This window comes from Danio rerio, chromosome 4 (assembly GCF_052040795.2).
Source record: "Danio rerio strain M-AB ecotype USA chromosome 4, GRCz13ab, whole genome shotgun sequence".
NCBI lineage: Eukaryota > Metazoa > Chordata > Actinopteri > Cypriniformes > Danionidae > Danio > Danio rerio.
Window position 1 is genome coordinate 18658639 of NC_141024.2, and position 13536 is coordinate 18672174.

The window sequence follows — 13536 nt, forward strand, 5'->3', positions numbered from 1 at the left end:
TAAATGAAATTAACCCTTTAACTGCCCCACCAAGAAAAACATGTTTGGATTGCATTTCTTAACTCTTAATGTCACTAGTTAACACACCTAATGCATTTTTTTCAGCACATGCCTTTATTTATAAAATATCAGCCTCTACCAAATGACTGATAAGTCGGTTTATGGTAAAAGGGCCGGAAGTATTACCTATTATAAAAAATCAGAAAATAGTATGGAGTGTAAGACCAATTAATAAAAAAAATACTTAGAATAAAACATTTTTGAACACTAAATCACCTCTTTTTTTTAGTATGCCATAAAATATTTCAGAATCACATTTAACATGCTTTCTAGTTTTTTGTTTTGTTTTTTACAACAAAACCAAAATTAAGTGTAGTAGGGCAACAGGATGTTTTTTTTTTTTTTTTTTTTTTGATTGTTTGTTTGAACAATGCTGTGTGTGTAAGCCATTATTTAAAACAGTGATTCTTTAAATGACATTCATTAATTATGACAGTAAAAACATGGTCAACCGTTTGGTAGATGGGCAGTCTAAGGGTTAATGATAAAAACTACAGTAGGTAATTGTACAATAGTATGTTGTATCTCAATATTATGCATATTAGGTATACATATACAGTTCTCAGCATTAATGAGTTCACTTAATTTTCATAAGGAATATTTTATACATTTATCAGGGAATATAGGCAATGTATTTTAATGTATTTAAACAAAACCGATTTATTAAACAGATACATTTATTAAAATAATACTTAAGTCACCAAACATATCTAGAAATTGAAAGATAAAACAATTAAATTCAAGCAAAATGTTATGAAATTTTTTTTTTTAAAAACTACAAAATTTCAAATACATTTTTCAATTTTTTTGCCTCTCTTGATTTTTTCTCTTTTTTTTTTAATTTGTCTTTAATATTTTTCTATAACATAAATTTGGGTGTACTAGTTTTTGAACCGTTATCGTAAGTTATTTTGTTACATAAGCTCCAGATTTGGCTTCAGCACTGACTAATCTAATGTATTTGCACAAATATAATATTGTATAGCTTTCTAATAAAAATAAAAATTAAAAGATAGATATGTGAGGAGTGTACTTATTATTGCTGAGCACTGAACTTTAAAAGACAGGTATTTCATTCTATTTAATAATATGACTAAAACTGATACGTACAATAAACACATTTCTGCAAGTATTAGTATGTCTAATAACATTTGAAATCTTCTTTTTAAATAAAGCTTTACTTTTGACTTCTAAACAGAGCTGCTAGAGCGTTCCTAAATCCATAGCTCAGGGAGTTATAGCAAATTAGATATTTTCCATCTCCCTCCTCTGAACAACCACAATTAATATTTCATCATTTGAAAAATCACAGAAAAACTATAATAGATATTTTTTCCATCTTTTGCAATATAACCAAATGTGAATTTTGCATACATTTGAATATGAAAAAAAATAATCAGTTTTGTCCAGTCAAAGCAACTGAATATATATATATACCTAAAACTTTGCATTTATAAACGATCATTATGGCAAAAGCACATCAAACTTCTCTGTAAAAGCTTTTAAATAAATGTGTTTTTACGTAACCAGCCTATTTATTTTTACTCTCTTGTCTTTTGAATATTTAATCGGGGACAAATGCTTGTTTTCTGGCATGGGCTCAGTGTGCTGATGTGTACTAACTGTCATTTTGTGGCTGGCAGACTCTCTGATTCACCTGTGATCATTATGAAAATGCTGCTCCAGCTGGAACCAAAGACGCACATCCAGCAGTAGTTCAGATTCAGACCACAAAGAGGACTAGCTAAACTGCCCTGCACTGCGACAACTGACCACTAGAGGCACTGCTGACTGCACTTCTGTAATAACTGGTAGATCCAAATATCTACCAGTTAATTTCCACTATTTGTGTTCTGGTCTGATACAAATATTGAACAAAACAATAACATTTTGTCTGTTTGTTTTTTGTTTGTTTGTTTTGTTTTATTTTTAAATATGGTTAAGGTGATTTAGATGTGCAAACACTGTATTAAACAGTAACATATTTGGCAGGAAAAAAACACTAAGCAGCAGACAATGTGCTGTAATAGCATCAAACTACCACTGGATGTCACACTGTACACTTAAATGCAAAAGAATATATGTAATAAAACACATAAAGGAATTCTCTTAAAGGGAACAATCACATTTAAGTTAATCCATACAATGAGAGAAACAGCACTGGCAATCAGTTTTTGCACTGTGATTTACAATACAAAGCAAGACAAAATATCATTTCAAAATATTAAAAATGGCAATAAAAGTCACTCTATTATACTGTTCAACATGAACAGCTTTCAGAGCTGATACCAAGATTCCATAATGCAATGATATCAATAGCTGATAATGCAAATCCAAATCAAAATCATGAACTGAATGTAGAACACCCATGAATCTCAAGATATGGGAAATCGTTAATAACAGGTATTTTTAAACTACTGCTGTTTAACAATTAATGTGTCTAATTACACACAAAATAAAAGCCCACACAGTATGTGCTCACATAATGATATTGGGTATAATGTGTTTATTATAAATGGAGGCCATTTGATTCAAGTTCAAGAGACCAGTCTGAGATGATTTACACTTTATGACATAGAGGGTTATCCTGCTGGAAGTGGCCATCAGAAGATGGGTGCACTGTAGTCATAAAGGGATGGACATGGTCAGCAACAACACTCAGGTACAACAGGCTGTGGTGTTCACACAATGCTTAATTGGTATTAACAGACCCAAAGTGTGCCAGAAAAATATCCGCTACACCATTACACCACCAGCAGCAGCCTGAACCATTGATACAACGCAGGATGGTTCCATACTTTCATTGTCCTGACATAAATTTCTGACCCTACCATCCAAATGTTGCAGCAGAAGTCGAGACTCGTGAGACCAGGCAACTTTTTTGCCTTCTGTTGTCAAATTTTGGCTAGCCTGTAGCCTCAGTTTTATGTTCCTATCTGTCAGAAATGGCAGTCGGTTAGATGCTCTTCTGCATACCTTGGTTGTAACGAGTGGTTATTTGAGTTAATGCCTTTCTATCAGCACAAACCAATCTGGCCATTCTCCTCTGACCTCTGGCATTAACAAGGCATTTGCACCCACAGCTCTGCGGCTCACTGGATTTTTTCTATTTTTCAGACCATTTTCGGTAAACCCTAGAGATGGTTGTGCATTAAAATCCCAGTAGATTAGCAATTTCTGAAATACTCCCAACCATTCAATGTTCAAAATCACTTAAATCATGTTTCTACCCCCATTCTGATGCTCGGTTTGAACTGCAGCAGATCGTCTTGACCATGTGTGTGTGTGTGTGTGTGTGTGTGTGTGTGAACACACACACATACACAAATATATTATGTAAATACAAGCATGATTAGTCACTGTTATTATTAAAAGTACTGTTTTAAAGCAATAAAATAAACATACTTTTATGCCGTAGAGACGGTGAGGGCACAGGAGACGGTATTGAAGTGCGTGGTGTAGGTATTGGCCGATGTCGTGCTAAGTCTTCGTGAAAATTCCCTCTGTCACAATCTGACATCATATAATCTAGAGGGAAAAACAATTTATTAACATACAATAAACAGACAAACATAAACACAAAAACACATTTGACATGAGCCAGCAAGGTTAGGATACGATTGTTAAGTTATAGTTGAGGATAACTAAAGCCTTACAGTGTGATTTCTATACAGGACCTGAAAGAAAGCAAGTAACTATGTATATACATTCCATTTTGTCTTATTTACTCCCCCTTTTTTCAATCTCTCTCTTTAAAAAAAAGAAAAGAAAAAAGGCATTTTAGGTTGGTGAAAACCAAAATGAGGTGGTTGTAATTGTAGCTCCAAACAACTATAGGTTGCACAAGCCACACGGTGACCATGAAAACAACAATAGTTTCAGCATCCCGTCAAAGACTGTAGATTTTAAAACCACAGCAAGTGTGATTTTGAGATTCCTTCACGCTAAGGATTCTGCTTCACTGCCCACACAGAGGCAGGGAGGAAAACTTTAATTTCGCCTCTGTTCTGTAGGATGACGGGTGATTTAGTCTCAAAAGGAGGCATTTTCAAGAGTCCTAAAGACCCAAGACTGCATTTCACAACCCTCAGAAATGAGAAACATGGGGCATGAAGTAAATGGAAACAACAAGTGAGCTAAACTGAATTTCAAAACCAGTTAACCACATCTTATTCTTTTATGAGGGTGTGTTTTTGACAGCGTAGTGGAACGTTGGGTTCAAATAACCCAGTGTCTTTTGTTTTGTATGATTAACTCTGCTGGAAAGAATGAGTTTAGTTGAAATTGTACAAGAAAGTTGAAAACAGGCTGAACAAAATTCAACAGCAGTAAAAAACGCTGAATGTGGTAACAAAGTAATAAACATGTAATCTCATGAACAGCTAATTAACAAGACTGAAGACACATCATTGAAAGCGTTTGATATTGTTTTTTGTCCAAAGTATGTCAGGGAACAGGGATTTCTAACGCATTAAACAACCATTGTTCTCAATCTAACACAAACTTCCTGGAATGAATTTTATCAATCTGCAAGCATCCGCTTTCTGATCTCCACCAAGAACGCACTCCCTTGTCAAATTGTGCACGTGTGTGAGAGTGTGCTTGTGTGTGTTTTAAGGGGTGTATTTCCCATAAAAAAAAGTTTCAGTGTGTGCGTATAGAAATCTGTGAAACACTTTACCGTGTATGAGAGAAGCAATTTGTTGTGATTTCTGAGACGGATGTTCTCTAAGTATATCTAGTGCAGTTCTTCCTTGGCAATCTCTGATGTTGGCATCAATCCCTGATAAAAAGAGAAAAACATATTAATTTGGATTCTTTATGTTTAGTGTTTTGTCAAAGTTTTTAATTTGTACATTTATTACAGTTTTCTAAGATAACTGGATTTATTACCAGTTAAAGCAACACCACACAACTGTTCCATCAGCCTATGATGATACTGAAACACTTAAAATACAAAAAGCTAACTAGGTAGATGCGATTTGCAGTCTTTGTCTAATTATTGTGGTCCTATTTTACAAAAGATGGCAAACAAAATCTAAAGCAAAGCTTGGAATATTTATTTAACAAGACTATTTAAAGGGAGAGTTCACCCAAAAGGGTTTATTTAACTCGTCCTTTACTTTTCCCAAACCTGTTTGAGTTTCTTCTGTTGAATCCCAAAAAAAAAAAAAAAATTGAAGAAAGATTAAGTAATCAATGACTTGCACAGTAAAAAAAACAAATACTATGAAATCAATGTTTACAGGTTTTGAGTAATTTAGTTTTCAATAAAAGGTGAGTTAATTTTTTGAGTGAACTAGCCCTTTAATGTTAAAACTAACAATACATGTACTCATTTACTGTGTAATTTTGAGCAGTAATGCAAGATATATATATATATATACAAGTTTAGTTTTCTTCCATTTATATCTGCTAAAAAATATATAAATATGAATAAGTTTATAATACAATACACACACATTTTAGTAATCTACATTAATTTAAAGATAGATTAAAACTAGCAAAATGATTTGAAACAAAAATCACTTAAATCCTTGCGCAAAAGTAATTTGTACGTTGCATCTTTTTTGTACAATGTTCTATAAAGTAACTGGGTTTAGTTTACTTTTTATTTCCAATAAAACAACACCACAAAACTGTTCCATCTGCCCATGATGATATTGAAACACTTAGAATACAAAAAGATTACTATGTAAATGAGATTTGCAGTCCTCGTCTAATTACTGTGATCCTCTTTCACAAAAGAGAGCAAACAAAATCTAAAGCAGAGCTTGGAATATTTATTTAACATGACCATTTAAAGGGAGAGTTCACAAAAAAAGTGTTTATTTTACTCCACCTTTACTTGTTTCTTTCTTCTGTCGAACCCAAAAGAAGAAAATGAAGAAAGATGGAAAGCTGACCACTTACTTTCACAATAGAGAAAACAAATACTATGGAAGGTCAGTTATTCAGTTTTCCGTAAACGGTGAGTAAATTTCAACCCAGGCTCATTCTGAAAATATTCAGAATTATATACAGTCAAGGCCTCTCTGTATCTCAAGTCTGCCAAAATACATGGCGAGCTACTGGACAAACTGGTAACAGCGGGAAAGTTGTCCATATGGATGTAAGCAGTCAGCTGGTAAGCTAGAAAAGGAACGGCATCATACCGGCCAAAAGCATTTGTTTTAAAGACAAAAAGCAGCCATACGTACTTTTGGCTACATAATTCGCGATCTCCTAAAATGAATATAGGGCTATATTTTCAGAATGAGCCTAGAAAATTTACATTTTTGGTTGAAGCATCCCTTTAATTTCACAACTTGAAATTGAATTTGAGAGTTAATCCATATATACAAACAGTAAAAGTTAGAGTTTAGTTTTCTTCCATTTTTATCTGCTAACAAAAAAAATATTAATATAAGGTTATAATATAAAACAAATATGTTAAAATAATATTTTTACTAATTAACATCAATTCAAAGATACAATAAAACAAGTAAAATGTTGAAACAAAAAATCATGTGAATCCTTGCGGAAAAACGACACAATAGAAAAATCAGGATTTACTTATTTTTATAAACGTTCAAAAACACAAAACTAAAACAATCTTCCCAAAATAATATTTTTCATAACAATAAAACAACGACAGAGCGGTCCCACCGCCCTTTCCCTACAACAGGAAGTTCCTCAATCCTACTTCCTGTTCCACAGCTGGCACTGACAGGAAAGCTGTTAGGTCACAGGTCACGCAAGTATTTTAAACAAACTATGGAAATGAAACATCCCATCTCAACCCCCCCCAACACACACACACACACACAATACAGTACAGTACACACATACCTGAGTCAAGCAGTAGCTGAACTACATCCATCTTTCCAAAGAGTGCGGCTTCGTGGAGGGCACTTCCTTTCTCTGTCTAGAAAGAGAGAGGAGAGATTTGAAGTCAATATTTTAAGCCCAAATGCCTCATATAAGAAGTAAACGGCAGTTATACACGACAGTGTCTTTACTACTGCTGCCCTCGCAGTCTATCAGCCGTCTACTGGGGCGACTGGCAGGGTGTTTTATATCACGCTCTCTGTGAAGTACTTAACTACACCCAATTTAGCTCTGGAAACATTTATTCAGTGTACTACAATTAACGGCAATGGCGCTGTGAATTTATGAGGCTGACTGATGGGGGCTTCAGAGGGAAAGAAACAGGCAAATGAGACCGAACGGCAGTCGAGATAGATGGAGAGAGAGCTTCTTGCACAGTTGAGCGTGGTCATTTTAATAGGCCACCGGGAGACTGCTCTCGATTCCCAATCAAATGGGCCCCCATCGGCCTTCATTAGTCTAGAGGCAACCATTCAACTCCAGAGTTTGCACTTCTCTCCCTCTATGGATCTGTGATGATGCAATACGCATTAAATAAGAACTTCAGGGACTTACCACTGTAATACTTAATCTTAAGCATGTCATGTTGCTGCAAAAATAGCCTTTCGTTTCAGCAAAGCGGTCTGGGAGAGCCAAAACTACCTCTGTGCAAAAGTCTGAGAAAGTGTTTTTGTCTGGCAATAGTGTCACAGCATTAATCTAGTTCTAGGACAACAGGGATTCTCTTTGTAACTTAAACTACAAAGTGGACATTTTGCATCTGCATTCTTTGTGTGCTTTGGTTTAAATCGTGGTAGACTTCAAATAAATGTCTTGGGCCATTGAATAGTTTCTCTGTTTCATGTTAGTAAGATTGTAGGTGGTTACTACAATTCTCTGAATGGTTAGCTCATAGGAATACACATTATCTCATTCAAAGGTGTATAAATATTAATGAGCCTCATTCACCGTCCATTTTTACAAAAAATATGTTGTTAAACCCCACTCATGCACTTTTCATGAAGATTCTGACATTCACTTACTGTATGTTTTGTTATTTGGATTTGTTCCTTATCACCCTGCAGCTCAAGACCAGTTACTCACAGAAGCTAAGTAGGGCTGAGCCTGGTCAGTACCTGGATGGAAGACCACATGGGAAAACTAGGTTGCTGTTGGAAGTAGTGGTAATGAGACCAGCAGGGGGCACTTAACCTGCAGTCTGTGTGAGTCCTAATGCCCTAGTAAAGTGAAGAGGACACTGTACTGTCAGTGGGTGGAGTCTTTAGGATGAGACTTTAAACCGAGGTTCTGACTCACTGTGGTCATTAAAAATCCCATGGCACATCTCGTAAAGAGAAGGGGTGTAACCCTGGTGTCCTGGCCAAATTCCCTCTATCGGCCCTTACTGGCCTCCCAATTGTCCACATCCACTAAATTTGTGCTATCACTGTCTCTCCACTCCCCCTATAGCTGGTGTGTGGTAAATGCACTGACGTCGTCGTGCTTCGGCTGCCGTCCCATCATCCAAGTGGATGCTGCACACTGGTGGTGGTGTGGAGAGACTCCCTCATTATTGTAAAGCGCTTTGGGTGTATGGCCATACACAATAAATGCGCTATATAAATACGCCTTACTCATTTACTTACTTAACTAAAAACATAATCTACAAACTCTCCAGACCAGTCATGCATTTATGTGAATGACGATAGATTGTTTAAAGTAATAGTTTATAGCAGTTTTATTCATTTTAAGTAAATAAACCCTTGGTTTAATTTCGTATCTAAAGAATGATGCTCACTGAACATTATAGGGCTCTAGTGATGTTAAAATTCAGATGGAGAGCAGAAAGTAAAAAACTGAATGGGAGACATAGAGGGAAGTCCATATTTTTGTGATTTATACTATACTGCAAAAAATGTATAAACAGAAAATAACCACATATGTTGGCATGATCCTTAAATAACGAAGAGGGCAGAGTTTTCTACTGAACTAAATATTATTGTCATCAATGCAGTAGATGCTGTATAAGCTATGTAATACTATAGATAATTACTTGAATTAAACTGTCGTAGTAATTATAGCTGTGGTACAGCACAACTGTAACAGTAAACAAATTATTTAATAGACTTCAGTTTTCTATGCTATATTATACACAATCACAATGCACCACAGTTTATACTTTAGTTACAGTATTTATTATAGTTTATCAGTTTACTATGGTACAGTAATCTGTAGCATTCATTAACAAAGAGTTGTACACATTAAACACTTTACTATGTGGTTCAAAAACATGTTGATTATAAATTACTATAGTTTTTCCCCCATGTAGATATCTTCCAGACATCACAAAATAACAGATGAAAGCATACAAAAGCGTGGACGCTTAGTCTACCTTATTATTTCTTAATTTTTGTAAGGGTGAACAAGTGCTCCTCAATAATAACCATCTATTTTTGTTGCAAGTGTTGCAATTCTTTTGTTCAGTCGATGAGCTTGACTTTAGCAAACATTCACTGCTGCTGCTCATCTCGATGTTCATGTTATGATTGTTTATTCTGCCGAAACGCCAGTAAAGACATGGATTACTGCAAAGCAAGACAGAGATAACATTGCAGTGATTACATGGCAGGGTACATCAATTATATTCTCCTGAATTTTGTATAAAGTGGTGGAGTTTGTATCCGATTTTTATATAACACATTAGCATATTTATACAGATAGCTATATAATCTTTAATAGTGCTGTCAAATGAATTATCACGTTCAAAAAAGTTTGTACACATGGATGTATTGAAAAAAATGTTTACTACGTGCCGCCTTTTCTTTTTCTGCAAGTTTGTTGAACTTTCTCCAATTTATGAGCAAAAACTTTTGGAAGTCTATAAAAGCTGTTCGGCATTTCTTATTGTGGCAGATTTAAATAATTATAAACAACATGAGACAAATATTTTGATGTTCTGACAGCGATTCCTATGTAGAAGAATCACTTCCTGCCCTCCATCTGAATTTCACGCGTCATCAATGACATCATGTGGAAACCTATAGAGTGCCCATCAATATACTGGGGTGTTAGGACCAGCACAGACTGCAAGTTGAGCACCTCTTCTGGCAGCTATCTAGTTTTACCATGTCATCTCCCAATCAGGTTCTAACAGGCAAAGTCCTGCTTAGCTTCAGTGGGCAACCATGTGAGAGCTACATAAAACTAGCTGCCAGTAAACAGATGAATATGTATATCAAAACAAAACATTGAAATCTTTGGTTGTAAGAGTGTCACTCTAGCTCACTCTAGCGATCCCTCCAGTAAAATCTGAGTCATAGCAAATGTGATTCAGCACTATTATAGGTTTACTCAAAGCAAAAAAGTTAAGAGGTTTGTTGAAAACCTGGACAGTGCGCAACCATCAATAATGGGGTAGAGTCATTATGTACAATATGACGAACACCAATAAATGGAAAAGTGTGGAAATCTGTAGTGAGGCGTGATTTTAAATTGTAGCTGGACTCTTATCTGTAGGGTGCAACAGATGCCAGGTAATGCTGCATGACCCATGTGGCAAGCAGGGCAGGACCAACTGTCATGAAAACAAGAGTGAAGCCATAATGATTGCTTAACAGCAAAACCTGTGCAGCAAATTAGGTTCTTTGATTAACAGAAAGTATGATGACAGTGAAAGAAGATATAGATATAGAGATGCTATATTCAAAAGTTTTAAAAACACACATTTATTTAAAACTTGAAAAGGCATCTTTGGATATCTTTCTTCTCTTTGCATCAAAATTAAGCCTCCGCACTGCTTGGTTCTATAGCATAAGGAACAAAGATCATTTTCAGCTACTATCTCTTGTTTAATCTATCATTACCCCCAGGTGCTATGGTCATCACGAGGACAATCCTAGTAGTGCGTGCCAGTGTTGCACTGTACCACTTGTGCCCTGCTTGCCACATACTCCCATCACGATCACAAGCTGAGGGCTGCTGGGGTGTGAAGGGCAAAGGAGGCATGTGGTAAGCAGTGTGCCAGTGAAGGACGAGATAGGAACAGCCCTGGAACATTTTATAGTGTTGTTTTGATTTTGTTTATGAGGCAGTACTCTGTGATCACCGCTGTTTATTTAGGTGATCAAAGTTTATGTTTATCCTTTGCATGTTCCCATCATCTCCTTGCCCTAACATTGAATTTGCTACAAGCCCTTAAGGTTTTTGCATTTGTCTAAATTGCTTTTCTATTTATATTTGATGTAAGCATGCGAAAGATAGACATCTTTATATTGTGTTAATGCCTTTAGCAGATAACACTGTTCTATAAATGTGGCTTTCCCTTTTTTTTTCATTCGTCTGCCCTACATCAACATTTTTTAAAACACACTATATGGATTGTCAAAGATAAAAAAAATAAAAAAAAACATTTAATCTTAAGTCTAAAGATTCCTGAGTTCTGTTTCATTTATTTGGGGCTGACTATTGTTCTTCATAACAAGAATGTATCCTGTATACACCCCAGAGTCTGTTCTAAGTTCTTACAAAAAACTGAAGACAAAAACAACAATAACAATGTGAAACAACACCTGCATGAGGTTACGTAAAATCAAAGCAATGAATGTAGCCAGAGCTGGTACACTTTCAGAGTGGCTGAATTACTTTTGACCATTTTATCCTATTCAGAGATGTGCAGAGTTTTTTCAGGATGTATTTTACATTACAAGGCTCAAAGGTGCACACTTGAGAGTACTGTTCCAGCAACAAATTATGTTTTGAACAGCACACTTTCAATTATAAGATGTTTTCAGTAATGTTTTCAGTTTGTGTAATACATGCGCATGCTTCAGTGAACCAAACTCATCTATTCATTTAATTCAATTACATTTCATTGATTAATCAAACTTATTTAAGTTTTTAGATGAATATTAAGTGTATTCTGCCAACAGCAATCTCTAATTGGCAATATCTCAAAGATTACCTATTTTCTGATATAAAATGAACGTTAACAATTTTGCATTCCTACTGTATACCAATAATTGTCTATGAACGATTGCACTTATTATTTTACTATTTAACTTCCATATGCGAGCATAGGTGTCTACTAAATACAAACTATTCGCCTAATTTGACTTTACTTTTAGGCTTTACATAGATAAAAATCACATACAAAAAACACATACAAAACACCATTCCATCATATTTTGCAAGAAAAGTGTTATGTTAACACTTGTGTGTCTACTGCTGGTCTAAATCTGCTTGACTTCTGGGCGCAATTATTCAATCTCAATGACATGAACCATTATAAGGGTGGTCAAATGTATATTTATATGATCTTTTTTTATTTTAATATCATTATTTAACAATACAGATCTGAGCAAACTATTTCCCACTATTTTAAAGGCTGACCCACCACACATCTTGTTTTGATGTCCTTTAGGGGGGATCAAGTGTTATATAAAGGGGTCAAACCCCCTTGTAATTTGCACTCTGATTATAAACCACAACTCAAAGAATACATTAGCTTTTATAAGACATGCATTCAAAAATAGAGCTTACATCCTGTTTACTTACTCTGAGAAGATAAATCCTCAAAAACAGCTGTAGATAAAACATTCATCCTTGAACCTGGGGTTAAATTCCAGATTAGCGAAAAGTCCAGGACAACTAAGGAGTTGTAAATGGCTTAATCCTGGATGAACATGGTGAAGACTGCAGAGCGCACAGTTCTCACTGTATGTTAAACTTGGATTTCTGTGCTGTTAGGGATGAGCAACAAGTGCTCCCACAACGGGACAGGAAGAGGGACCCCCTCCTTTGAATGAGGACCACTTCCTGTCTAGTTTCCCATGGCGATTAGCTATTGATGTCACCAGGAGGAGGAAATCGATTCACTCTCACTGTGCTTCCAGGAATTGAGAAGTGGCAAGCAGATTGCCTTCATCTTTCTTTCTTTATCACTACTGCACTGCACTGTGGTACTGAATGTACTTGTAAGTTTTGCTCTGACAGATTGCCTTTCTCAGTGGAAAACCAAAGATGAAAACTACAGGGACACACATCATAAAATGTGGAATAGACTCATTGATCAACCATGTAATTGGACATTTCATGCCACGTGTTAATCTGAGATTAACTCATCTCTCCTTTTTGCTGTTGCTGGGTCATTCAAAGTACCTCCATACATACTGTACAACATTATGTCCTTCGTTCAAAATTTAGCTCATCATCTCATGCAAATTAAACATCAAATATGTTCTCAGATAAGCTGGAACATGCGTGGTAAGGACACCCTGTCGCACTGTATATTCAAGGTTAAAATAAGAGTGAAATAAAACTGTACCTCTCACAGAGACAGAGAAAGACAGTTGACGGGAAAACCACGCTTTCTGAGATCAAAGCTTCCTCTGATCATTCTCTTTCACACACACACACAACACTGAAGCACTTAAATGCAGACAACCCAGCAGCGTTCCATCACACACATGCGCGCGCACACACACATACAGAATACCTAAATAGAAACTTTAATATAAACAGCATTTGCAGCCTGACATATGACAGGCAGACATTAACAAGAGGATACATAAACCTTTGAAGCTGTATTTGTAAGGATTTTTTTCTCAATACTGCCATAAGTTTTATACT

The 13536-nt window shown here is 35.6% G+C and overlaps 1 protein-coding gene across 15 annotated transcripts in view; it reads right to left on the reverse strand.

The window, feature by feature from the left end:
• Positions 1–13536, reverse strand: part of anks1b (ankyrin repeat and sterile alpha motif domain containing 1B) — a 315285-nt gene that overhangs the window by 217338 nt on the left and 84411 nt on the right. For 9 of the 15 annotated variants that reach the window (XR_015482120.1, XM_087247217.1, XM_087247215.1 and 6 more), the window contains 3 exons: positions 6892–6967; positions 4742–4843; positions 3466–3588 (listed from right to left, as the gene is read on the reverse strand). Coding sequence is in view for 12 of the 15 variants with exons in the window: in XM_087247217.1 (XP_087103343.1) it covers positions 3466–3588; positions 4742–4843; positions 6892–6967 (301 nt within the window). In the remaining 3 variants the exon portion in view is untranslated. Of the gene's footprint in view, positions 1–3465; positions 3589–4741; positions 4844–6891; positions 6968–12462; positions 12651–13536 lie in introns of those variants that run through there. The other 6 variants (XR_015482121.1, XR_015482122.1, XM_087247223.1 and 3 more) reach the window with 1 other exon arrangement.